This window comes from Oncorhynchus nerka, linkage group LG10, assembly GCF_034236695.1.
Source record: "Oncorhynchus nerka isolate Pitt River linkage group LG10, Oner_Uvic_2.0, whole genome shotgun sequence".
Classification (NCBI taxonomy): Eukaryota; Metazoa; Chordata; class Actinopteri; order Salmoniformes; family Salmonidae; genus Oncorhynchus; species Oncorhynchus nerka.
Window position 1 is genome coordinate 54,284,708 of NC_088405.1, and position 27,994 is coordinate 54,312,701.

Consider the following 27,994-nt stretch of genomic DNA (forward strand, 5'->3'; position numbering starts at 1 on the left):
AGAAATTAACTTTATGTCCTGAATACTATGTGCTTTGTTTGGTGCAAATCCAATCCAACACACAGTATTACCGAGATCCACTCTCCATATTTTCAAGCATAATTGTGGCTGCATTATCTTAGCAGTATGCATGTAATCATTAAGGACTGGGGAGTTTTTCAGGATAAAAAATAAACGGAATAGAGCTAAGCACAGGCAAAATCCTAGAGGAAAACCTGGTTCAGCTTGCTTTCCACCAGACACTGGGAGATGAATTCACCTTTCTGCAGGACAATAACCTAAAACACATGGCCAAATCTACACTGGAGCTGTTTACAACGAAGACAGTGTATGTTTCTGAATGACCAAGTTACGGTTTTGACTTAAATCTACTTGAAAATCTATGACAAGACCTGAAAATGGTTGTCTAGCAATGATCAACAACCAATTTGACAGAGCTTGAAGAATTCTGAAAATAATAATAATGGTACAATCCAGGTGTGGAAAGCTCTTAGAGACTTACCCAGAAATACTCACAGCTTTAATCGCTGCCAAAGTTGCTTCTACAAAGTATTGACTCTACAAAGTGTGAATATTTATGTAAATGAGATATTACTGTATATAATTTTCAATAAATATGAAGAAATGTCTAAAAACATGTTTTCACTTTCACAAAAAAATTGATTTAATCCATTTTGAATACAGGCTGTAACACAATAAAATGTGGAATAGATCGAAAGGGTATGAACACTTTCTGACTCTAACTGATGTTTTTGTTTCCAGTTGCGGAGTAGAACAGTGTCTCTAGACATTGCAGGCACCAAAGAACAGAGGAAGAGGGCATGAGAGAACTGGGATCAACTGTAACCATTGTAAAGCGCTTAATCCTTCATAGTCTCACAGAAATTCCATTTTCACCAGTTATGTATTTTCACATCGCAATTCTTACAAAACCACTTTCATTTGGCTCTGCAATCTCAGCCCTACATTCTTAGAATTAGTGGTGACTCGAGGAACCCTGGATATCCTCAAGGAACCATCACTAGTAAAATGTTCACAGCTGCATCTTTGGTTAGTTGTGGGGTTCTTGGAGGAACATTTCATGTTTCTATGTAGCAAAGGGTTCCTGTAGGAACCCTGGACTGGAGGCGTGGCTTAATAGGGGAGTGGCTTTTAAATGTATATTTTTGGGCTTCCCATTAGAGTAAATGTCATTCCTGTTCATTTCTATTGTCATGTTAAGGTTAAAAGCTGACATTTTTGTAGCTTCAATGAGGCTTACTGAGGTGTAGGAGTTCCCCAAGAGCCTATGCAACTTCCAAAGTTTGAAAAGTTACTATCTACTATTTGTAATCAACAATATTAATATTACACTGAATAAATCCAACATAAGGAACTCCTTCCTAATATTCAGTTCCCCGCCCCTTTTGCCCTCGGGACAGCCTCAATTTGTCAGGTCACAGACGTTCCACAGGGATGCTGGCCAATGTTGACTCCAATGCTTTCCACAGTTGTGTCAAGTTGGCTGGATGTCCTTTGTGTGGTGGACCATTCTTGATATACAAGGGAAACTGTTGAGCATGAAAACCCCAGAAGCGTTGCAGTTCTTGACACAGACCAGTGCGCCTGGCATCTCAAGGATTAAATATCCTTGTTTAACCTGTCGCGTCCCCTTCATCTACACTGAGTATGGTTACATGTACACAATAATGTGATTACTCTGGGTACTCAGATTAATATAATAGTTTGATTAAAACATTTACATGCTTTGCAAGAACGATTTCCCTTATAATACTGTTTACATGCACACATCTGAAATCAGGCACTCTGACAAATACAGAAAATGGCCAATCAAAATAAACGTTCTCCCACATGTTATTTTAGGAAGCATATTTGATTCTGAGTTCAGGCATATAAAGCTTGTATAAGTGACGTCAATAAGGGATCATAGCTTCACCTGGATTCACTGGGTCAGTCTATGGGTGCGGTTCAAACACTTAAAAGACACACCCTATCCCCTCAAATTAAGTGGACACTTCTGATGACTTATCATGACGTCTGACGAGAACATGCAGGGCAAGGCAGAACGGTATGGGGGGGTGATAAGAGACCTAGGCCTAGTAAGCCTAGGCAACCATACCACTTGACATGACATGATACTAACGTCTGCGTGACTCCTGCGTTACGTGTCTGACTGACATGGCATGATACTAACGTCTGCGAGATGCCTGCGTCACGTGTTAATGAAAGTCATAATATGCACCGTTTATATTTATATTAATTCAATCTCAACCATAAATGTTAGAAACATACAGTTTTTCCCCCTTGGACCGAAATTCGTCACTCGTTCATCCCGCGATGATTGTGTTTCAGCCACAGTAGGTGCTTTATATGCGCTTCAGTCAATTATACGTGTGTCTAACTTATAATTATTAATATACTCCTACTGTATGATAGCTAGCAAATGAATTAGCTAACTAACGTTAGCCTGCATAGCTGGAACTTCTGAAGAAGGAAAATGTTTTATTTCTACAATTTCCAAAAGATAACCAAACAGAAACATATTTACTTTTTACAAGACGTGTTTGTGCAGTCATGTGCATTAGTAGCACAATTTCTAACTTATCTGCATTCGATTTTTACTTACACTTGTAAGTAAACTTTAAACTCCCAGTTCTTCTTGACACCTTTACTTGTAAGAGTGTATAGGGGCATTAGTTAACATTTTGGTTTTGTGTTTTTTATAGAACAATGCCAAAATATAGAAGAAAACAATACACTCAACCTGATTGGCTATTCTACCTTCATCCTTCTCTTGGTCCAGCTTATGCAACTGTTTCAAAGTGTTGCTTTCTTTTGACAGTTAAGCTCAGCCTATCTCCTCAGTGGAAATAAGTAAGTATTCTATTCTGTTGAGCTTTGATTTCAGAGCAGCAGGTGGGCGAGTCCAGTCAAGTTATTTGGTGATCTGACCTCGTTCAAACCCTGAACACATTCTTAACCAGCCAGTGTTTGGGACAGTCATACAGCCAGTAAAGGGTGAGAAGGAGAGGTGAACCATTGAGGGGAAGGGTTCGGTAGCACTGACGCGTGTCTGAGGGTGAGATGTGTGTGAATCACCCTGGGCAGCAGACAGAATCACCCTCAACCATTCACTGTGCTCCAGCCCTGACAGGCAGAAAGAGCACTATTAATGAACAGGGCCTGCTCTGAAAAAAAACTGCACATGCCAATGGAATGTAATAGGAGTTAATCTGGCAGTTACCTCACATACAGGGGCAGCAAGCGAGAGGCACACACACACACACACACACACACACACACACACACACACATTGCCAAACCCCCATGGAACAGAGAGAGAGGTGCAGTGGGAAGAGAGGGATAATAGCGAGGGGGGTAGAGAAAGCAGGGAAGGGTGGATGGGGGAGGGAGAAAAGAAGGAGGTGATTGTTGGGGAGTTAGGAAGAATGTATAAAACGAGGGCCAGAGAGAGGGGGAGAGAGTGAATGAACAGAAAGAGAGCGAAGAAACATTGGGTGTCAAGATTTCGAAAGCAATAAAGGACTATCGAAAAATCAGGTGAATTGATATTTTTATGAATATGAATCAATCTAAAATTATTGTCTAGTCCTTCTTCTATGTGAATTACTAAAGAAAACATTTCTACAATGTTTTGAAGTCTATTGACACACATCTAACTCTGTAACTACTGGCATACAGTTGGGTTGGGTCGGGTTGTCTCTCTCTCACTGTTAGTGTAGTTCTACTGAACCTTACCTATGGTTGTTTGGTGTGTGCTGCTTGCTGTTAGATTAGTATGTTTATTAATCCATACTTGTTTATTTAGGGAATCTGTCAGGTAGATATATTTGTATAGAATCATGGGGAGATTGCACTGGCAGCTCTGCTGTAAGTGGGAGCAGCTGACAGGGCTGTTCTGTGTGCTAGATGTGTAAAGCCTGGCTCGAACCCACTGTGCAGATGTATTCCTCAGTGCTTCACAATGTTCCCAAAATGTTCAACATAAAAGGGTAACTGTGTGTGCAGAACTTTTGTACAGTATGGTCATACTGTATGATGAATATTAATCTAAAGCATCATGAATAACATAAAACTTGATGTTACAATTTCTACATTCATGGAGGCTGGGGATTCATTGTGGGATTGGGTCTGTTTTTTTTACATAACAAAGCTTTGGGTTTCAGATTAGCGTTTTAAATCCCAAATGATGGTGGTGCCAGTAACCACTTCCACGTTCACGTTTTAGCAGACAATCTTATCTAGAAGAATTAGGGTTAAGTGCCTTGCTCAAGGGCACAGACAGATTTTGCAACTTGCCGGCTTGGGGATTCGAACCAGCTACCTTTTGGTTACTTGCCCAACTCTCTTAACTGCTAGGCTACCAACCGCCCTGTGTGAATCTACGCTGGTCTGATTTATAAAAAGGGTTGAGGGAAAAAAAATTCTCATGTGCGATATCCCATACAGCACATGAAATCAAGCATTATTCACAAATGTAAGAATAACAACACATTTGGAATATATACAGAACCAGACAAAAGTCTGGACACACCTACTCATTCATGGGATTTTTCTTAATTTTGTACTATTTTCTACATTGTAGAATAATAGTGAATGCATCAAAACTATGAAATAACACATATGGAATCATGTAGTGACCAAAAAAGTGTTAAACAAATCAAAATATATTAGATGAGATTATCCAAAGTAGCCACCCTTTGCCTTGATTACAGCTCTCAACCAGCTTCATGAGGTAGTCACCTGGGATGTATTTCAATTAATAGGTGTGCCTTGTTAAAAGTACATTTTGTGGAATTTCTTTCCTTCTTAATGCATTTGAGCCAATCAGTTGTGTTGTGTCAAGGTAGGGGTGGTATACAGAACAGAGCCCTGTTTGAAAGAAAGACCAAGTCCATATTTTTGCAAGAACAGAGAAACGACTGTCTCTCATTACTTTAAGACATATAAGTCAGTCAATCCGGAAAATGTTAAGAACTTTGAAAGTTTCTTTAAGTGCAGTCACACAAAAAAATCAAGCTCTATGACGAAACTGAAAGACCCAGAGTTACCTCTGCAGCAGAGAACAAATTCATTAGAGTTACCAGAAATTGCAGCACGAATAAATGCTTCACAGAGTTCAAGTAAACAGACACATCTCAACATCAACTGTTTAGAGGAGACTATGTGAATCAGGCCTTCGTGGTCGAATTGCTGCAAAGAAACCACTGCTAAAGGACACCAGTAAGAAGAAGAGACTTGCTTGGGCCAAGAAACATGAGCATTGTACATTAGACCAGTGGAAATCTGTCCTGTGGTCTGATGAGTCCAAGTTTGAGATTTTTGGTTCCAACCGCCGTGTCTTGGTGAGATGCAGAGTAGGTGAACGGATGATCTCTGCATGTGTGGTTCCCACCGAAAAGCATGGAGGAGGAGGTGTGATGGTGTGAGGGTGCTTTGCTGGTGACACTGTATGTGATTTATTTAGAATTCAAGGCACACTTAACCAGCATGGCTAGCACAGCATTCTGCAGCGATATGCCATCTCATCTGGTTTGTGCTTTGTGGGACTATCGTTTGTTTTTCAACAGGACAATGACCTAACACACCTCCAGAATGTGTAACGGCTATTTGACCAAGAAGGAGAGTGATGAGGTGCTGCATCAGACAACGTGGCCTCCACAATCACCCAACTTCAACCCAATTGATGGTTTGGAATGAGTTAGACCACAGAGTGAAGGAAAAGCAGCCAACAAGTGCTCAGTATACAGTTGAAGTCGGAAGTTTACATACACTTAGGTTGGAGTCATTAAAACTCTTTTTTAAACCACTCCACAAATTTCTTGTTAACAAACTATAACTTTGGCAAGTCGGTTAAGACATCTACTTTGTGCATGACACAAGTAATTTTTCCAACAATTGTTTACAGACAGATTATTTCACTTATAATTCACTGTATCACAATTCCACTGGGTCGGAAGTGTACATACACAAAGTTGACTGTGCCTTTAAACAGCTTGGAAAATTCCGGAAAAGGATGTCATGGATTTAGAAGCTTCTGATAGGCTAATTGACATAATTTGAGTCAATTAGAGGTGTACCTGTGGATGTATTTCAAGGCCTATAAGACAAGACCTTAGAAAAAAAAATTGTAGACCTCCACAAGTCTGGTTCATCCTTGGGAGCAATTTCCAAACGCCTGAAGGTACCACATTTATATGTACAAACAATAGTACGCAAGTATAAACACCATGGGACCACGGAGCCGTCATACTGCTCAGGAAGTAGACGTGTTCTGTCTCCTAAAGATGAACGTACTTTGGTGCGAAAAGTGCAAATCAATCCCAGAACAACAGCAAAGGACCTTGTGAAGATGCTGGAGGAAACAGGTACAAAAGTATCAATAGCCACAGTAAAACGAGTCCTACATCGACATAACCTGAAAGGCCGCTCAGCAAGGAAGAAGCCACTGCTCCAGAACCGGCATAAAAAGCCAGACTACAGGTTTGCAATTGCACATGGGGACAAAGATCGTACATTTGAGAAATGTCCTCTGGTCTGATGAAACAAAAATAGAACAGTTTGGCCATAATGACCATCATTATGTTTGGAGGAAAAATGGGGAGGCTTGCAAGCCAAAGAACACCATCCCAACCGTGAAGCACGGGGGTGGCAGCATCATGTTGTGGGGGTGCTTTGCTGCAGGAGGGACTGGTGCACTTCACAAAATAGATGGCATTATGATGGAGGAAAATTATGTCAATTATATTGAAGCAACATCTCAAGACATCAGTCAGGAAGTTAAAGCTTGGTCGCAGATGGGTCTTCCAAATGGACAATGACCCCAAGCATACTTCCAAAGTTGTGGAAAATGGCTTAAGGACAACAAAGTCAAGATATTGGAGTGGCCATCACAAAGCCCTGAGTCAGGCCTACAAACCTGACTCAGTTACACCAGCTCTGTCAGGAGGAAAGGGCCAAAATTCACCCAACTTATTGTGGGAAGCTTGTGGATGGCTACCAGAAACGTTTGACACAAGTTAAATATTTTAAAGGCAATGCTACCAAATACTAATTGAGTGTATGTAAACTTCTGACCCACTGGGAATGTGATGAAAGAAATAAAAGCTGAAAGAAATCATTCTCTGCTATTATTCTGACATTTCACATTCTTAAAATAAAGTGATGATCCTAACTGACTTAAGACAGGGAATTTTTACTAGGATTAAATGTCAGGAATTGTGAAAAACAGAGTTTAATTGTGTTTTGCTAAGGTGTATGTAAACTTCCGACTTCAACTGTATGTGGGAACTCCTTCAATACTGTTGGAAATGCATTCCATGTGAAGCTGGTTGAGAGAATGGCTAGAGTGTGCAAAGCTGTTATCAAGGCAAAGGGTGGCTACTTTGAAAAATATTCAATATATTTTGATTTGTTTAACACTTTTTTGGTAACTACATGATTCCACATGTGTTATTTTATAGTTTTGATGTCTTCATTATTATTCTTTATTTTTAAAAAATAAAGAAAAACCCTTGAATGAGTAGGTGTGTCCAAACTTTTTACTGGTACTGTACAGATATACATACAAATGTATGTCTCCATCCGAATACCTTTCATAAGCAGATCCTTTGTCAAACCCTCTCTAATGGAGTGTTATTTTCTATCATCTTCAGATACCATGTCCGCCAATAAGGATTGTCCACCTCTACTGATAATCCTCTTACTGGCCCTTCTTAATGGCTCCTCCTCCTTTGCCGCACCTTCTGACGTCTCATGGACCAACCACACAGCCACCCTGCCTCTGAAGCCAAACGGAGACATGTACGACCTGTTGCAGCTCCACTCAGATGACTACTACGATACGTTTACTGATCCACCCAGTCACCCCCCACCTACCCCCTCACAGGGCACCAATCCTCAACCCTGTGACTATGACCCCTGCCGGGAGCTACAGCCTCCCTGTGCCCAGCTGGCATCCTCCAGCGGCTGCCTGTGTCCGGGGGTGAGTGGGCCCCATGCGGCCCCAGAGGCCCCCTACCTGAAGAGACTGTCTATGGACGGCTCAGGAGTTGTGGTTCAGTGGTGTGCACCCTTTTCTTTCGTGACCCATTATGAGGTGGTGGTGGGTGCGCTGGAGCCCTTGCTGTTTGGTGTAGACCAGAGGAGTGGTACTGTGAGGGGGATGGGGCAGGGGGCAGAGGTGTGTGTGGTGGCGGTGAATTATGCAGGAGTCAGTGAGCGTCAGGAGGGGTCCTGTACGATGTACGAGCCCCCTGGGGACAGCAGTGTGGCCCTCAAAGCTGGGCTGATCGGAGGGGCCCTGGGGCTCCTGTTGCTCCTCTCACTGGCTGTCCTGCTCTGGAGGCACAGGGCTCGGAGAAAATCAGATGCCAGGATCACCCAGGCCACAGAGGAAACACTATGAGAGGACTGAGGGGAGGCTATGGTAGAGGTTGACTCAGGGGTGGCTATCTAGGGCTGAGAATAGAGACATTTTATTCCTACTCTTCTGGTTAAAAATAAAAGCTATGCAGTGTCACACCAAGTTAAACAGATATTTAGGAGACCACATGATCTCTCGTAACCAGTTACGAGTTATGATAGAACAATGCAGTGAGTCAGTGGTTCCTCATGCGCCACATGCAATTGCTTTGGAGTTGTTATAAGACTGTTTTGATATTTCTATATGATCAGTCCATAAATAATCTAGACCTACATGCAAAAGTACCTCTCGCGCTTTTGACAATGATTTCACATGAGGCCTATTTCACAAATACTCAGGCTCATAAATAAACATGTTTTTCTTTCAATTATTTAGCTACCTACATCATGTTATTTCAAGTTATCCATTTGGAGAGCAACATCACCTTGAATTTTAGGACTCCTTTAGGTATTAAAAAATGATCTATATAAAACATTGAATTCGGCCTTTACTACTCAAGCCCATAGAAAGGCATTGAAAAACACATTCATGAATATTAAAAAAGACAGTAAAAAAATATATTATAAAGAATAAGGTTTTGAAGTGTCTGTCCTATATCTAGGAGATATAAGAAAGCTCGGGAAATACACTACATGGTCAAACGTATGTGGACACTCAATCAATCAATCAATGAATCAAATGTATTTATAAAGCCCTTTTTACATGAGCAGATGTCACAAAGTGCTATTCAGAAACCCAGCCTAAAACCCAAAACAGCAAACAATGCAGATGTAGAAGCACTGTGGCTTGGAAAAACTCCCTAGAGAGGCAGAAACCTAGGAAAAAACCTAGAGAGGAACCAGGCTATGGGGGTGGCCAGTCATCTTCTAACTGTGCCTGGTGGAGATTATAAGAGTACATGGCCATTAAGGCCAGATTGTTCTTTAAGATGTTCAAACATTCATAGATGACCAGCAGGGTCAAATAATAATCACAGTGGTTGTAGAGGGTGCAACAGGTCAGTACCTCAAGAGTAAATGTCAGTTGAGACAACTGTACAATCATCAAGATTAATTGTCCAACAGCAGATCTCTTTGTTTCTTGGGACCTAGAACTAGCATCTCTGTTTTGTCCGAGTTTAAAAGCAAAACATTTGCCGCCATCCACTTCCTCATGTCTGAAACACAGGCTTCCAGGGTAGACAATTTTGGGGTTTCACCATGTTTCATCGAAATCTGCAGCTGTGTGTCGTCCGCATAGCAGTGAAAGTTGACATTGTGTTTCCGAATGAACTCACCAAGAGGTAGATAAATAGTGAAAACAATAGTGGTCCTAAAACAGAACCTTGAGGAACGCTGAAACTTACCATTGATTTGTCAGGGGACAAACCATCCACAGAGACAAACTGATATCTTTCAGACAGAGGCAAGAACATGTCCGTGTAGATCACTTAAGGTTTCTAATCTCTCCAAAATAATGTGGTGATCGATGGTGTCAATAGCAGCATTAAGGTGCAGAGCCTTGGTCTGGCGCCATTAAAAGGTAATTGACCACCTTCACGAGTGCAGTCTCGGTGCTATGATGGGGTCTAAAACCAGACTGAAGCATTTCGTATATACATTATTTGTCTTCAGGAAGGCAGTGAGTTGCTGCACAACAGCTTGTTCAAAACATTTTGAGAGCAATGGGAGATTCGAATAGGCCGATAGCGTTTTACATTTTCCAGGTCAAGGTTTGGCTTTTTCAAGAAAGGCTTTATTACTGATACTTTTAGTGAGTTTGGTACACATCCGTTGGATGTGTTATTATGTTCAACATAGGAGGGCCAAGCACAGGAATGATCTCTTTCAGTAGTTTAGTTGGAATAGGGTCCAGTATGACGGTTTAGAGGCCATGACTACTTTCATGAATGTGTAAAGAGATACAGGATTTAAAAAACGTGAGTGTCTCCATTGATCCAGGTCCTGGGAGTTCTGTGCAGATCAGGACAACTGAGCTTTGGAGAAATACGCAGATTCAAAGTGGAGTCCGTAATGATCGTGATCTTTTCATCAAAGAAGTTAATGAATTTATCACTGCTGAAGTGAAAGCTATCCTCTTTTGTTGAATACTGCTTTTTAGTTAGCTTTGCGACAGTATCAAAAATTAATTTAGGATTGTTCTTATTCTCCTCAATTAGGATGATCGAGCAGCAGTGAGGGCTCTTCGAAATTGCACAGTACAGTCTTACAAGCTAGTCGGAAGACATCCAGTTTGGTGGCGCGCCATTTCCTTTCCAATTTTCTGGAAGCTTGCTTCAGGGCTCGGTATTTTCTGTATACCAGGAAGCAAAGGTTTTGTGACAAATATTGTTTGTTCTTAGGGGATCGACTGCATCTAGGGTATTACGCAAAGGTAAATTAAGATCCTCAGTTAGGTGGTTAACCGATTTTTGTACTCAGACGTCCTTGGGGATTAGGATATTGAATTTGAATTGAATATTTTTGAATTTGTAATGCAGAAATGTAATCATTAAATTCCTAAATTGAACTTGAAACTGAATTGAATGAATATTGCATTCAGATGAAAAATTATATTTTAATTCAAATTCAATATTTATATATTCAGTTTCAATATGGTAGATATCACAGTCATTTTCTGGGTATCAAGTTTACAAACTATTATTTCAAGTTGACCAAAGTTTTATCATTTCTCAGATCCATTCACATACAGTTTTCAAATATAGTTTTCAAATTCAGTTTCTAAATCCAGTTTCTAAATTCATATTCAAAACTGCTCACAACATCTGGGTACTTGGACAGCCAGGAAAAGTCCCGAGTGCCGCAGCGGTCATGAGCTGACCAGACCGGACACGTCGCGTGCACGAGCATAGCAAAATAAATGTAGAAATCCATATTTTTTAATTATTGCACACACACTGCTCGCGATGCCATGTCTGCGATGCCAAGGGCTAACAAGGAACCCAAACCAGCTGCGCGAGTGCATACATTTATTTTGTCCCCCTACACCAAACGCGATCACGACACGCAGGTTAAATATCAAAACAAACTCTGAACCAATGACATTAATTTGGGGACAGGTTGAAAAGCATTAAACATGTATGGCAATTTAGCTAGTTAGCTTGCACTTGCTAGCTAATTTGTCCTATTTAGCTAGCTTGCTGTTGCTAGCTAATTTGTCCTGGGATATAAACATTGAGTTGTTATTTTACTTGAACTGCACAAGGTCCTCTATCTACTCCGACAAATTAATTCACACATAAATCGGCCAACTGAATCATTTCTATTCATCTCTCCTCCTTCTATGCTTTTTCATCGTTGAAGTCATATGGTGATTGTATCTAAACTTTCATAGTATTACCACGACTCCCGGCAAAACAGTTTGTCTTTCAATCCCCCACGTGGGTATAGCCAATGAGGAGATGGCACGTGGGTACCTGCTTCTATAAACCAATGAGGAGATGGGAGAGGCAGGACTTTCAACACGATCTGTGCCAGAAATAGAAAGGACTTCTATTTTAGCCCTTGGCATGCAGACGCTTGTTGGCGCATGCGAGCAGTGCGGCTGCAATAATTGAATAACATGGATTTCTTGCACACGCGATGCATCCGATCTGGTCAGAATGTAAAATTGAACTCCTTTCTATTTCTGACACAGATCGCGCTGAAAGTCCTGCCTCTCCCATCTCCCATTTTATGTTGCATTTTATTTCATCAGAGGAACAAAAACGGCACAAAACAGGCTTCTTATGAAGGTATGTAACTAGCTGTGCTAGCAACTGTTCACCCCATACCATGGCCTGGTTAGCCATATCTAGATGTTGAGATGTGTTAACATGCGGCCATAAAGATATGAACACTGTTTTTTGGCAACCAGTCTGTGCCCTGCCTCCTAGAGGTTGTTTAACAGACAAATAAAGATACACACTCCAACTCAGTTTAAAGTGGGGAAAAGTAGTACAAAAAAATGTGACATCCTCCAACAGCTACATCATTTGGGCAGCTGTAAAGACCAATAAGCTTGGAAATTTGCTGTAACTTGTTAATGAATAGTCAGATGAATCTAACCAAGCCAACCCCCTATGTATGTTAATTTGGTTGCTGATCCAGCTTCTCCAACTAGTGTGTGTGTGTGTGTGTGTGCGTGCGTGTGCATGCGTGTACATAAAATATTATAATTATATATATTTCTTCTTCTCCTTCGCCACAGCTGCAGATGTAAAGGACACATTTAGCATCATGATGAATCTACAGCAGGCAAGTCAAGTAGTCTGCCGACAGTGCAGAGGCTGATGCTGCTTCCACTCTACGATGGGTACACTTCACCCATCTTGGACTTCCTGGGGGACACTTTTAGACCATGGTAAAGCTAGGACAATATGTCCACACCATCTCCAACTACAAGACCAGTAAGTGTTCCTTGTCAAAAATCCCAAGGTTTACACAAATGTCTCAATCCATTCCAAGGGGACCAAATAACCAAGCAGCTGAACAGCCAGTCATTCCTCATCCTCTGCTGCCACCTTGTGGTGCATTTATTTATATATCATTTATGTTGCTTCACAATAAGATTGACAAGCTAAGATGGAGGCTTTGAGTTATGATTTCATTAAAGCTGAGATCTGCAGAAGGTGAAAACAGCATCACTGGTCGCTTCAGGTGCATTTAAAATTGTTATGTACATCAAACAGAGGAGAGGAGCATCCAGCGTTGTGGTAAAACAAAAGTTGTAGTATGTACTCTGCTGTTCTATCAGTGTGCAATGATGTTGAGGGGGGGGGGGGGGCAGGGTTTTGTTGTTTAAAGTAACATCTTTGTTATAATATCGCAAATGGAAAGGGCAGTTTCACACCACAACTTATTTAAAAGTATTTGACACAAACATCATTTGTTTTGCTTTTCACGAACATGATAAAATGCACAATGACTCCAGAAGACACCCCCCCTTCCTCGGTGCAACCATCAGTCCAAGCCCCAATGGACCAGGCACAAAGTCGGTCAAGTCCCGATGGAGAGATACCCCAGTCCTCCAGAAGGAGATTCCATCCCAGTGGGACTAATCAGGCAAAGAAGGGGGTATATGCCAAAGTTCTTGCTTACCTAAGTTAACCAGCACCCACAGCCACAGAGTCTGATCCAGCTGTAGTTTTTGGGATGCTACCAAGACTTCACTTGATGGCCAAAAGTGGACATCCAGCAACTGCTGCTAAAGTATCTGTTTCAAGATTTGAACAGCGAGTGAGAATTGAGAGAGCAGAGATATTGCAATGGTGAATTATGTTTGTATGTATTCATTGTGCATACATTATTAAATCGATTAACCTACAGTTCTGACTCATTACGCTATACTTTTTTATTTGAATGATAATGGATCAGTAACAATAAAATAATGCATGAGATGGAATTCAATAGATAATCAATATAGGCTACAAAAAGTTGACATGCTAGTTTCTGAAACAATTAGGGCTACAGCAAGATGGTGTTAAAGTGTGACAATGATTATCGGAAAAGGTTCCACTGCCGGCTGACTACACCCTCAGGTGAGTTGAAGTAGTCCTGGTTCTTGTCTCTGAAATTCTTGGCTTCACTGGTGTGGTTATTGCTGGAACCTACCCTGATATCCAGCATGGACTCTGTAGGAGCCTTGGAGTGCCACTGGCTGGCACCACCACTCCACTGCCCACGTCTGCCCTGTACAACTGGAGGTGAGTTCAAATACAATTATTTGTGGATTTTGATGTGTGCTTGGGGTTATTATCTTGCTGGAAGATCCACTTGCGGCCAAGTTTCAGCCTCGGCGGGGGCAACCAGATGGTTGGCTAAAATATCCAGGTACTGGGGAACGTTTGAGGGTGTACGATGTTGTAATTGTGATGGCAACCACGTTCCCAATTCCCCAGAGTGTCCGGTTAGGGTAAAGGAGTGTGAAGTGGCAAGGGTCAGGGCTATACAGCAGGCCTCCTACACAGAGGCACGTGAAATAGTTGGAGTGAGTGGAGCTGAAGATATGGCTGTGGATGCTTCACTGACCGTGGAGATTCAGTGTTGCTCAACAGTTGAGGGAAAGTAATATGCTGATTGTGAAGAAGGTGGATGTTATGGTGCTTATTGCGCATGTGATTAATTGTACTGCACAAAGGAACAAAAAGTCTAAGAAACTGGACATAATAGTATCTGCTGCTCAAAGGATTTGGGGTTTCCAGGACTTCACTGCCGAAACATGGCAAAGAATACTGTCTGAAGATGCTCTTCTTTTCTCAGGTCCCAGAGCCCGTAGGGATGGGTGTTGGCAGTTGAATCTGAATAAAGGAGTACATTGGATTTGATTATTTGGGCTGGTATACAGCCAAAACAGTAGCTGGCGGCCAGGGTTGGGGAGTAACTGATTACATGTAAGGGATTACAAAAACCGTTACATATTACATAATCCGTTACTTTACCAACAAAAATATTGTAAACCGATTACAGATACTTTTGAAAAACTGGATTACTTCGAGGATTAGTTTTAAAATCAGAAAGGATGTTTGTGAAAAAACACATTTGACACTTCTGTTTTTTTATGACATTCAAATCAACATTGAAAAAAGGCGCAAATGTAAGTTTGTTCCACGTGATAGTGTCTGACCCCAAGTCAGAGACCACTATAATGACACACCAAATGTGTTTGACGGATCGCGGGAAAAGAGCAGGAAGAGGTTTTTGTAGGCTACAGACCAAGGTACGTCTTCCAATTGTGCGTCTGCTGTCGGCATCCAAAGATTATCCAATTCCAATAAAAGCTTGGAGGTAAGGATGAGAGCATTGTACTCTACGGCGATCCGGATATCACTTATTGATATCTACATAGAGCATTGATGTGACACTGCTGCTCTCTCATTTAGCTATTTGCATGAACTCAATGGTTAAATTCAAGAAGTTTGAGCTGCCTATCAATCATTGTTTTTGAAACTAGTGGACAGCCAGTGAAAAATGCGCTCTTGCAACAACTGTATAGTGCGGATCCCAGCCTGTGGAATAAAAGTGGGGCTTTTATTGCGCAATCTAATTCATGCTGATATAATTTTTTATCCATAGGCCTAATGGACATGCTCAAACTCGCACACTTTTGAGAGACTTAAAGGGGCAATCTGCAGTTGCTCCATCCATTTTTGGACTTATAAATGATATATATTAATGTAAAGATAATTTAATTATATTATATGTAGTAGAAAGTGATGGGTTGGAAGAAGCCTACACAACCAACACAAAGTAAAATTTAACATCCATATGACCAGCTATGTAAACTTTATCCTGTAATGGATGTTGTTCAATTGGTAACAAATATTTTTGTCTTCTGACACGCTGCCCAAACCGGTCACGTGCACGAGCATTGAAAATAAATGTACACATACATGTTATTCAATCATTGCACCCACACTGCTCGTGCACGCCAACGAGCGTCTGCGTTGCCAGGCACTAAAATAGAAGTTGTTTCTATTTGTGACGCAGAATGAGATGCAAAGTCCTGCCTCTCCCATCTCCTCATTGGCTTTTAGAAGCATATATCCACGTACCATCTCCTCATTGGTTATACCCATGTGGGTGGTTGAAAGATGAACTGAGGTCGGTTGTGGTAATACACCTTATTATGAAAGTTAGTTGCCAATCGCCATATAAAGTCCAAAGAAGAAGCCTGGAAGGAGGAGAGATGACTAGACATGATTCGGTTGACCGTTTTTATGTGTGGATTAGTTGTTGGAGTAGAGGACCTTGTGCATTTCAGGTAAAATAACAACTCAATGTTTATATCCCAGGACAGATTAGCTAGAAACTGAAAGCTAGCTAGCTAAATTGCCATAAATGTTTCATGCTTTTCGACCTGTCCCCAAATTAATATAATTGGTTCAGAGTTTGTTTTTGATATTTCAACCTGCATGTCGTGATCGTGTTTGGTGTGGGGGGACAATCAATTTGCGCATGATGGCACACGGTTTGGGCATGGTGTAATGCCTCTTAAAAGGGAAAGTAATCTAAAAGTAACAAGGTAATCAGATTACGTTACTGAGTTTGAGTAATCCAAACGTTACATTACCGATTACAATTTTGGACAGGTAACTAATAACTAACGGGTTACATTTAGAAAGTAACTTACCCAACCCTGGTGGCGGCATGCATCTATAGCATTTGTTTGCCGACCGCAATAATATGAAAAAAAGAAGACCCCGTACAGTAGGTGGCGGCAATACACCAATAGATGTTGTCTGCCATAAAACTTTAAAGAAGAAGAAACTTGCCAGAAGTAAACAGTTACAGTAGTAACTAGAATGCAAGGCTGAATCAATCAAATTGTATTGGTCACATACACACGGTTAGCAGATGTTAATGTGAGTGTAGCGAAATGCTTGTGCTTCTAGTTCCGACCATGCAGTAATATCTAACAAGTAATCTTAACAATTTCACAACAACTACCTTTTACACACAAGTGTTAAGGAATGATTAAGAATATGTACATATATGGATGTGCGATAGCCGAACGGCAAAGGCAAGATGCAGTAGATGGTATAGAGTACAGTATATACATATGAGATGAGTAATGTAGGGTATGTAAACATTATATAAAGTGGCATTGTTTAGATGATACGTTTATTACATCCAATTATTAAAGTGGCTAGAGATTGAGTCTGTACGTTGGCAGCAGCCACTCAATGTTAGTGATGGCTGTTTAACAGTCTGATGGCCTTGAGATAGAAGCTGTTTTTCAGTCTCTCGATCCCAGCTTTGATGCACCTGTACTGACCTCGCCTTCTGGATGGTAGAGGGGTGAACAGGAAGTGGCTCGGGTGGTTGTTGTCCTTGATGATCTTGGCCTTACTGTGACATCGGGTGGTGTAGGTGTCCTGGAGGGCAGGTAGTTTGCCCCCGGTGATGCGTTGTGCAGACCTCACTACCCTCTGGAGAGCCTTACAGTTGTGGGCGGAGCAGTTGCCATACCAGGCGGTGATACAGCCCGACAGGATGCTCTCGATTGTGCATCTGTAAAAGTTTGAGTGTTTTTGGTGACAAGCCACATTTCTTCAGCCTCTTGAGGTTGAAGAGGCTCTGTTGTGCCTTCTTTACCACACGGTCTCTGTGGGTGGACCATTTCAGTTTGTCCGTGATGTGTACGCCGAGGAACTTAATTTTCCACCTTCTCCACTACTGTCCTGTAGATGTGGATAGGGGGGAGCTCCCTCTGATGTTACCTGAAGTCCACGATCATCTCTTTTGTTTTGTTGACGTTGAGTGTGAGATTATTTTCCTGACACCACACTCTGAGGGCCTTCACCACCTCACCACCTCCCTGTAGGCCGTACCAACAACGGTTGGTAATCAAGCCTACCACTGTAGTATCGTCTGCAAACTTGATGATTGAGTTGGATACACGCAGTCATGGGTGAACAGGGAGTACAGGAGAGGGCTTAGAACGCACCCTTGTGGGGCCCCAGTGTTGAGGATCAGCGGGGTGGAGATGTTGTTTCCTACCCTCACCACATGGGGGGTGGCCCGTCAGAAAGTCCAGGACCCAGTTGCACAGGGCGGGGTCGAGACCCAGGGTCTCGAGCTTAATGACGAGTTTGGAGGGTACTCTGGAGCAAGACATCGGTGTCCACGATGGGGCTGGTTTTCTTTTTGTAATCAGTGATTGATTGTAGACCCTGCCACATACGTCTCGTGTCTGAGCCGTTGAATTGCGACTCTACTTTGTCTCTATACTGATGCTTAGCTTGTTTGATTGCCTTGCGGAGGGAATAGCTACACTGATTGTATTCGGTCATATTTCTGGTAACCTTGCCATGATTAAAAGCAGTGGTTCGCGCTTACAGTTTTGCGCGAATGCTGCCATCAATCCGCAGTTTCTGGTTAGGAAAGGTTTTAATAGTCACCGTGGGTACAACATCACCGATGCACTTGCTAATAAACTCACTTACCGAATCAGTGTATACATCAATGTTGTTGTCCGATACTATCCGGAACATATCCCAGTCCACGTGATCGACGCAATTTTGAAGCGTGGAATCGGCATTGAACAGACCTGAGCTCGGGCGTTTCCTGTTTTAGTTTCTGTCTATAGGCTGGGAACAACAAAATGGAGTCGTGTTTAGATTTGCCGAAAGGAGGGCGAGGGAGGGCTTTGTATGCGTCGTGGAAATTAGAGTAGCAATGATCCAGAATTTTGCAAGCCCGGGTCACACATTCGATATGCTGATAAAATGTAGGGATATATACACAGCTGTGATTATAATCTAAGAGAATTCTCTTGGTAGATAATGCGGTCTGCATTTGATTGTAAGGAATTCTAGGTCAGGTGAACAAAAGGACTTGAGTTCCTGTATGTTGTTATGATCACACCACGACTCGTTAATCATAAGTCATACACCACCACCCTTCTTCTTACCAGAGAGATGTTTGTTTCTGTCTGCGCGATGCGTGAAGAAACCGGGTGGCTGTACTGACTAATATCCTGAGTGAGCCATGTTTCCGTGAAACAAAAATTTTTACAATCTCTGATGTCTCTCTGGAAGGCATCCATTGCTTGAATTTCGTCTACCTTGTTGTCAAGAGACTGGACATTGGTGAGTAGTATACTCGGGAGTGGTGAGCGACGTGCCTCTCTACGGAGCCTGATCTCTCCTTCTGCCCCTTCTGTGGCGCCGTTGTTTTGGGTCGCCTACTGGGATCTGATCCATTGTCCTGGATGGTGGTCCAAACAGAGGTTCTGCTTCGGGAAAGTCGTATTCCTGGTTGTAATGTTGGTAAGTTGAGTAAGGAAATGTTCAGCCTATAATTAGCTAATTGGTAAATGTATAACTAAACCATACATTTGATTATCTAGCCGATTTTGGGTTGATAGCGAGCAAAAGTTATTAACGGGCTAGTTTTGGGAGGAAAATTGCTAGTTAGCTATGCTAGCTGACATTAGTTGATACTTGCAAGCCATTAGATCATTATGTTTTACAGGTTGCATTTGTCTAATATGTCACTCGTTTAAATGTAGAAGGGTTGTATTAAAATTTTAAAATGTGTCTAATGATTTATCCATCCTATTCATGTTAAGCGCAAACGATGCCCAAAGTTTTACGCTAGTTAGACTTCAAGACAGCACCCTACACTGGTTGGATGGCCCCGTTTCTAATGGAACGAATCCTGATCTATTGATCCAGCCAGTCAGTCAGCTCTTCTGGGTTCAGAAACACAGGACCTACCTTGCTGAGGGAATAGCCTCTTTATTAACGGTGCTTCGTGCAAGCAAAACAAAACCGCTTTTCCAGTCCTTTTCCAGGACTTGAGAGCTGGTGTCAGCCAGACAAATTTATTGGGGGACTAAGTAGCCGCGGGAGGTAGGGGTGCCGCAGCACCCTGAAAAATCTGAATTTTATTTGTATATACTGGACAAAACTATAAACGCAACATGTAAAGTGTTAGTTTCATGAGCTGAAGTAAAAGGTCCCAGAAATGTTCATATGCACAAAAAGCTTATTTCTCTCAAATTGTGTGCACAAATTTGTTTACATCCCTGTTATTAAGCATTTCTCATTTTGCCAAGATAATCCATCCACCTGTCACGTTCTGACCCTTAGTTCTTTTGTTATGTCTTTGTTTTAGTATGGTCAGGGCGTGAGTTGGGGTGGGTAGTCTATGTTCTTTTTTCTATGTTGTGGTTATGTGTTTGGCCTGGTATGGTTCTCAATCAGAGGCAGGTGTCGTTTGTTGTCTCTGATTGAGAATCATACTTAGGTAGCCTTTTCCCACCTGTGTTTTGTGGGTGATTATTTTTCAGTGTCAGTGTTTGTTCCACACGGGACTGTTTCATTTGTTTCGTTTATGTATTTCAGTGTTCAGGCAAATACAAATGATGAACACGTACCACGCTGCGCATTGGTCCGATATTTCCTACTCCTCCTCAGACGAGGAGGACGACAATCGTTACACCACCTGACAGGTGTGGCATATCAAGGAGCAGATTTAAACAGCATGATCATTACACAAATTTCATTTATGTGCGAATACAACAGGTCCTGAAACAACAATGCTGATTTTTTTTTTTAAGTAAGTAAATATTTGCTAATAAAATAAAGTAAAAACAATAAAATAATAACGAGGCTACAGGGGGTACCGGTATCGAGTCAATGTGCGGGGGTAGAGGTTAATTGAGGTAATATGTACATGTCGGTAGGCGTAAAGTGACTATGCATAAATAATAAATAGCGAGTAGCAGCAGCATAAAAAAGGGGTTCAATGCAAATAGTCCGGGTGGCCATTTGATTAACTGTTTAGCAGTCTAATGGCTTGGGGGTAGAAGCTGTTAAAAACCTTTTGGACCTAGACGTGGCGCTCCAGTACATCTTCCTATGTGGTAGCAGAGAGAACAGTCCTATACTAGGGCCTTCCCCTGACACCGCCTGGTATAGAGGTCCTGGATGGTAGGAAGCTTGGCCCCAGTGATGTACTGGGCTGTATGCACTACCTGGGGCGCAACTTTGATTTTAGAACTGGGGGGTGGGACTTATCTTGGCGGGGGGTCCTCCCATTTTTGGGGGCATCTAAAACTAATTTCCTGCTTTTCTACACAATCTAATATAACCCATCTATTTAGAACAACAAAAAGTAAGCAAAAATGCCCATAGTCATCAAACTAAGCTCAGTACCTCCAGGCTCTGATCAGGCCCTACACCCAAACAAGGGCACTGCGTTCATCCACCTCTGGCCTGCTCGCCTCCCTACCACTGAGGAAGTACAGTTCCCGCTCAGCCCAGTCAAAACTGTTCGCTGCTCTGGCCCCCCAATGGTGGAACAAACTCCCTCACGACGCCAGGACAGCGGAGTCAATCACCACCATCCGGAGACACCTGAAACCCCACCTCTTTAAGGAATACCTAGGATAGGATAAAGTAATCCCTCTCATCCCCCCCCTTAAAAGATTTAGATGCACTACTGTTCCACTGGATGTCATAAGGTGAATGCACCAATTTGTAAGTCGCTCTGGATAAGAGCGTCTGCTAAATGACTTAAATGTAAATGTAAAATGTAAATGTAAGTAAAAGATCCTTATTAAATATGTGTAAGTGATTGATAAGACTGAACTATATTTTTGTTTACTGTAATTCATATCATAGGCCTAATAGTACTGTAGAGCTCTTTTTATTTGCAAACAATATAGTTGGGTCACCCTGTCCTGCCCCTGTCCTGTCCTGTCCTCGGCCCTGCAGCATCCCAACCCAACACACCCCAATCAGCTTTAGGATCTTCGTGAAACATTCGTTATTGGTTTCATGGGGTTTAGGCCAAGGCTGGAGTGACAACCAACAGTATGGTAGACCCCCGGGGCCAGGACTGAGCAGCCCAGCAGGTAGGGATTGCCTAAATAGGTATCTCCCCTGACGTGGGCATGTTTTCAATACAGACTGCTTTTGTCGTATACGGCATCCGTACCTTTTGAAAGTTGCACATTATACACTTAATCTTGAAATAAATTGAGTGATGCATAACTTGACATTTCTTCCATCCATTGTGGGAGGATAACCAACCTTCCAATTAATGGCACTCAATTTCTTAGTCTATATAAATGCTTGGTTACACAGTTTCTTCTGATAAGTCTCCAGTAACAACATTTCCAAGCAAACAAAAACAGGGAGAATGGAAAATCTGTAGAGATGCTGAGATAAAATAACATACTCTGCCAAACTTCAGCCAGCCTTCACAAGACCATAACATGTGCAAATATGTCTCCTTTTGTGTTTTACACCTCCAGCAGAATAATACCATTTCTGAGTGCATGATATTCAGTTTCACTGGCATATAGTACGTTCTATGGATGGTCTTAAACTGCTGTAATTTATGTCTGAGGTGATATGAACGTGACTGGACATTTAACATATCTGTAGCCATCCATTCATCATCATCAATAGCGTCTCCCAGGTCTTCCTTATGTTTTTGTTGTACATGTTTTGTGTCATTGGGAAAATCCTCTGTCAACCCTTGATACAGTTTGGAAATAAACGTTAGAGGTATGTCAGACTGGCTTAAAAATAGTTTCAATCTTTAAAGCTGGTCCAGTGTTTGCTGCACATAGAGAATAAAGTGTTGTATCAGCAAAAGTTCACCTCTATGCAGTCACAGACTGGCTACCCTGGCTGCCTGACCCTGAAGAGACCCCTGTCACAGACTGGTCTTCCCTGGCTCCCTGACCCTGAAGAGACCCCTGTCACCATCTGATCCTGCTCAGATGAGGCATGACAAAGAATTACCTTGGTGTACATTTATACATTATGTTATCCATGAATAGAATCAATGGCTCATTCATTGAAATGACCATTAATCCCAGATCCCAGACTGTAGCCTACCCATCATCTCAAGATGGAACTTGTATGAATTCACTGATTGTTATAATATACTGCAAAATACACCTGAGCTCCGTAGACTGGTCTTCCCTGCAGGAACAACTGTCACCTTCTGATCCTGCTAAGACATGATGAGCACTGACATTGCACCATGACAGTGAATGCTGTAGAGCTGTTTATACCGGTTCAGTGTGAAAACTAGAATACCTAATCAGTTGTACAACTGAATGCATTCAACTGACATGTGTCTTCTGTATTTAACCCAACCTCAGCGAGGTGCGGGGGGCTGCCATAATCAACATCTACATCTTCGGCACCCAGGGAACAGTGGGTTAACTGCCTTGCTCAGTACAACAGATTTTTACCTTGTCAGCTCGGGGATTCAATCCAGCAACCATTCAGTTACTGGCCCAATGCTCTAACCACTAGGCTACCAATTAGCTAGGGAAACTGACAGATCAATAACATTACATCGCTATACTGACTAATAAAAACTTACATTGTGCTTAAAAAATGTAAGAATATCAGTCTTGGTTTCATGGTTTGGTTCAGGTCTATTGTGGTTGAGGCAAAAATAATAGCTAAAGTTAGAGATCTAGCTAACGTTAGCAAACTTTTGGCTAGCTCTAGCTAATGGTACATCATCAAATTTACTCATGTTGAAATGGGACAAAACAAAGGCATTTCCATACACTTAACAGCTGTTAGATACTGCTACCTGACAGATAGCTAGAGGCTAGCTAGAGCTGAACTGGCTGTGGTAGCTACTAGCTAGCTAACTAGTTGCTAGTAGCTAGTTCATTCACTTCAGTCAAGAGGGGATGAAACATTAGCTAACGTTGCATGTCAGTTACACTACTAGCTCAGCACTGGGAATAAATACTTTTTTTCTGTCAGCAGTTACCTTGCCAGCTAGATCAGTCAACAAAAGACTAGCCAGTTTCTGCTCTACTTACTTTTACAACTCAGAGAAAAAAGCACAACACAGATAGCAGCTGCCTCGGTTCATCTCTCCCGTGCTGGTCCTATACACCAGCCTTTCAGAAGCTTTGCCTTCACACAGCCTGGCCGCACTGCTCTATGGTGTCCATGTGGTCCTAAATTCTGCCTGCTGAAACCGGAAAACAGCCTACCAGCTCTGAAGCGTCCACATGGTCCTAAAGCACACCGGTGCCATGTTGTACATCACAGTGCAATTATAAAACTGGGGGGGGGGGCAAATATGCAATTTCAGAATGGGGGGCATGCCCCCGTCCCTAGTGAAGGTTGAGCCTCTGCACACTACTCTCTGTGGCGCCTTGCGGTTGGATACCGAGCAATTGCCATACCAAGCGGTGATGCAGCTATAGAACTTTTTGAGGATCTGAGGACCCATGCCAAATCTTTGTCTCTCTTTTCAGTCTCTCTTCACGATTGTCTTGGTGTGTTTACGCCATGATAGTTTGTTAGTGATGTGGAAAGCCAAGGAACTTCAAGCTCTCGACCCCCTCCATGACAACGCCGTCAATGTGAATGGTGGCGAGCTCGGCCCCGCTTTTCCTGTAGTCCACGATATGCTGTGGAAAATAAATGGCCACTCTAAAACACAATGCCCCAGTTGGCATGCTGACTGCAGGAATGTCCACCAGAGCTGTTGCCAGAGAATGGAATGTTACTTTCTTTACAAGGACTAAAATGTACTTTTTGGTCCACCAGCCACTGTGGCAGGTAGATGAAAATATCTACCAGCCACTGATTTTTTGGCCAGACAATATATTTTGTTTGCCATAATTACATAAAAAACAAATGGATGACCATGCTTTGTTTCTAAAACAAATGTATTAATAATATGGTATATTTCTCAATTTCATTTAATATTTTGTGACCAATCTTTGAACCAAAATCAGATGAGACAATGCTCAGCTGCCCCTTTAAGGATGGGAGGTTACTGTGGTAATGAGGCCACTCAAGACTGTCATGTGTATGCATGAGATTTGGGATCTCTTCGCTATCAGCTGAAGCAGCAGACTCATGCTAATGTTGAAAAACCACTGAGCTTGTGAACAAAACCATGTAAATAGCCAAGAAACACTAGGACAGCACCTCACTTTGTACACTTTTGAGTAAATAAGACCAACACATTTATGCCTGTGCGTAGCACCTGCAAAAATGAATCTATCAGCACTTGACTCAGAGCGCAAGGCTCTCCTGCCAGGCAGTGTAGCTGCTTGATGTGGGATATAGGATCCATATTTCTTTGTGTGATTAGAAGCTATGAAACAAAACAGCAGACATACTTTGAAAACCGCTACTGCAGCATTTTTCTACAATAAATTGCAACTCGCACATGCTCATACTTGACTTGACTATTTTTATTTGTAAATGTAATGCACTATAGAGCCCTGCAAATTGACCACCTGCCAACATGGCTGGTGAAATAGACATTCTTACCCACCAGTACCTAAATCTAGGTATTTGGAGGTTGTTAATTTTATGCCCTGTTTCTCTACCATAAGCCACCTCCAACGTCAAGCCCGGACTTGAACCTGATCGAACATCTGTGAAGCGATGCTCCCCATCCAACCTGACAGAGCTTGAGTGGATCGGCATAGAAGAATGGGATAAACTCCCCAAATACAGGTGTACTGTAATCGCTGCCAAAGGTGCTTCAACAAAGTACTGAGTAAATGGTCTGAATACTTGTGTAAATGTAATGTTTCAGTTCTGTTTTTAAGAAATTAGCAAAAAAAATTAAAAAACTGTTTTCGCTTTGTCATTATGGGGTATTTTGTGTAGATTGATGAGAAATATATATTTAATCAATTTTAGAATAAGGCTGTAAACTAATAAGTTGTGGAAAAAGTCAAGGGGTCTGAAAACTTTCCCAGTGCACTGTATTGTGGATTAGGTACAATGTTGTTGATCCATCGACAGTTATTTCCTATCACAGCCATTGAACTCTATAACTATTTTAATATCACCATTGGCCACATGGTAAAATCCCTGAACGGTTTCTTTCCTCTCCGGCAACTGAGTTAGGGAGAGCTCCTGTAGCTTTGTAGTGACTGGGTGTATCGATACACCATCCAAAGTGTTAATTAATAACTGAACCATGCTCAAAGAGATATTCAATGTCTGTTTTTTTTACCCATCTACTAATAGGTTCCCTTCTTTGAAAACCATTGGAAAACCTCCCTGGTCTTTCTTGTTGAATCTGTGCTTGAAATTCACTGCTTGACTGAGGGAACTTACAGCTAATTATATGTGTGGGGTACAGAGAGGGGGTAGTCATTTAAAAATCATGTTAAACATGAGTATTGCACACAGACTGAGCCCATGCAATTTATTATGTGACTTGTTTAGCACATTTTTACTCCTGAACTTATTTAGGCTTGCTTTAACAGAATGGTTCAATTCTTATTGACTGAAGACATTTCAGCTTTTCATTTTTTATTAATAAACAAAATTATTCCACTTTGACATTATGGGGTATTGTGTGTAGATCAGTGACACAAAATCTCAATTGAATCCATTTGAAATTCGGGCTGTAACACAACAAAATCTGGAAAGAGGTGTGAATAGTTTCTAAAAGCACTGTATGACATCATTAGAATTATACCTTAATCAAAAGCCATGGAAATGTGATAGAGCATGATGAGTTTGCCACTTGTGAAGAAAATTAAGACGTTTATTTTCTCAAGGCAAGAGGAGAGCGCATCTGACTGGTAGGGCTAAGCATGAATAGTCATTGGAAATGGTAAAAAAAACATCTATTACAATCGAATTAAAGTGAGATGAGAAATGTACGTTTAATATAGCTATAATGTGATCCATTTTAGTCCAATGAATATTGTAATGCAATATATTGTGGTTGAGCAACATTGCAATATTGACGCATGGTTCATTTTCATACATTTTGAACCTATAGCATTAATTATTCAAATCAACACAAACAAAAGTATGGCTGATAGTACATTTGTTGAAAGTAACAAGCATTACAAACCATGCAATACTCTGCCATCAGCATAATGCAACAGGAACCAGGATTTGTTGAACCAGGCAATGTTTTTCTACTCCTCAATTTTCCTGTGTTGGTGATCACGTGCCCACTGGAGGCACTTCTTCTTGATTTTAGCTGGTAGGATCCCGGTGTGGTCGTCTGTTGCAATAGCCCATCCAACAAGGACTGATGAGTTGTGCATTTCGAGATGTGGTTCTGCACACAACTGTTGTACTGCGCCATTATTTGCCTGTTTGTGGCCCACCTGTTAGCTTGACGATTCTTGCCCTTCTCCTTCAACCTCTCTTATCAATGAGCTGTTATCGGCCACAGGACTGCCGCTGACTGGATGTTTTTTGTTTGGCGTACCATTCTCGGACGTTTATGAGATACTGGAACCGGAGCACCTGGCACCGACGATCATACCCCGCTCAGGGTCGGTCACTCGTTTTGCCCATTCCCATTGAACAGTAACTGAATGCCTGTCTGCCTGCTTTATATAGCAAGCCACTGCCACGTGACTCACTGTCTGTAGGAGTGAACCATTTTTGTGAGTGGTGGGTGTACCTAATAAACTAACCACTGAGTGTATATAAAACAAAGCAAAATCATGTCTTTGACTGCACTGGGCCTTTAGGCCTGCAGCTAGTTACTTGAAATGAGACAACCATGCCAAAAAAAATATGCAAAATTGTAATTTACTGACAGAGAGAGCTTGACTACACCTGCATTGCTTGCTGTTTGGGGTTTTAGGCTGGGTTTCTGTACAGCACTTTGAGATATCAGCTGATGTACGAAGGGCTATATAAATACATTTGATTTGATTTGATTTGACTAACCTGGACCCCCACACATTGACTCGGTACCTGTACCCCCTGTATATAGCCTCGTTATTGTTATTTTATTGTGTTACTTTTTATTATTTTTTACTTTAGTTAATTTGGTAAATATTTTCTTAACTCTTTCTTGAACTGCATTATTGGTTAAGGGCTTGTAAATAAGCATTTCACGGTAAGGTCTATACCTGTGTTATTCGGCGCATGTGACAAATAACATTTGATTTGATTTAATGAAACACTAGGTTCCTGAGAAGGCAAACCAACATTTTACAGTAGCTAGCTAGGCTAGTTAAACTGTAACATTGGCTAGCTTTCAATACATTGGCTAAGTGGCCTCTCAGAAGATTTGCCTGAGCAGACGGTGTTGAAATATATTTTTTAAGTGTGCAAGGATT

General features: G+C 41.7%; 1 protein-coding gene across 1 annotated transcript; it reads left to right on the forward strand.

Annotated features, from left to right (window-relative positions):
• Positions 1-3,411: 3,411 nt before the first annotated feature.
• On the forward strand, positions 3,412-8,816 carry LOC115135635 (LRRN4 C-terminal-like protein). Its single transcript, XM_029670535.1, has 2 exons — positions 3,412-3,561; positions 7,677-8,816. Exon 2 carries the CDS (start codon positions 7,682-7,684, stop codon positions 8,426-8,428), a length of 747 nt encoding a protein of 248 aa, XP_029526395.1. The 5' UTR covers positions 3,412-3,561; positions 7,677-7,681; the 3' UTR covers positions 8,429-8,816.
• The last annotated feature ends 19,178 nt before the right edge of the window (positions 8,817-27,994 follow it).

Coding starts and splice junctions, on each gene's coding strand:
- LOC115135635 (XM_029670535.1), top strand. CDS start 7,682: ATGTCCGCCAATAAGGATTGTCCACCTCTACTGATAATCCTCTTACTG.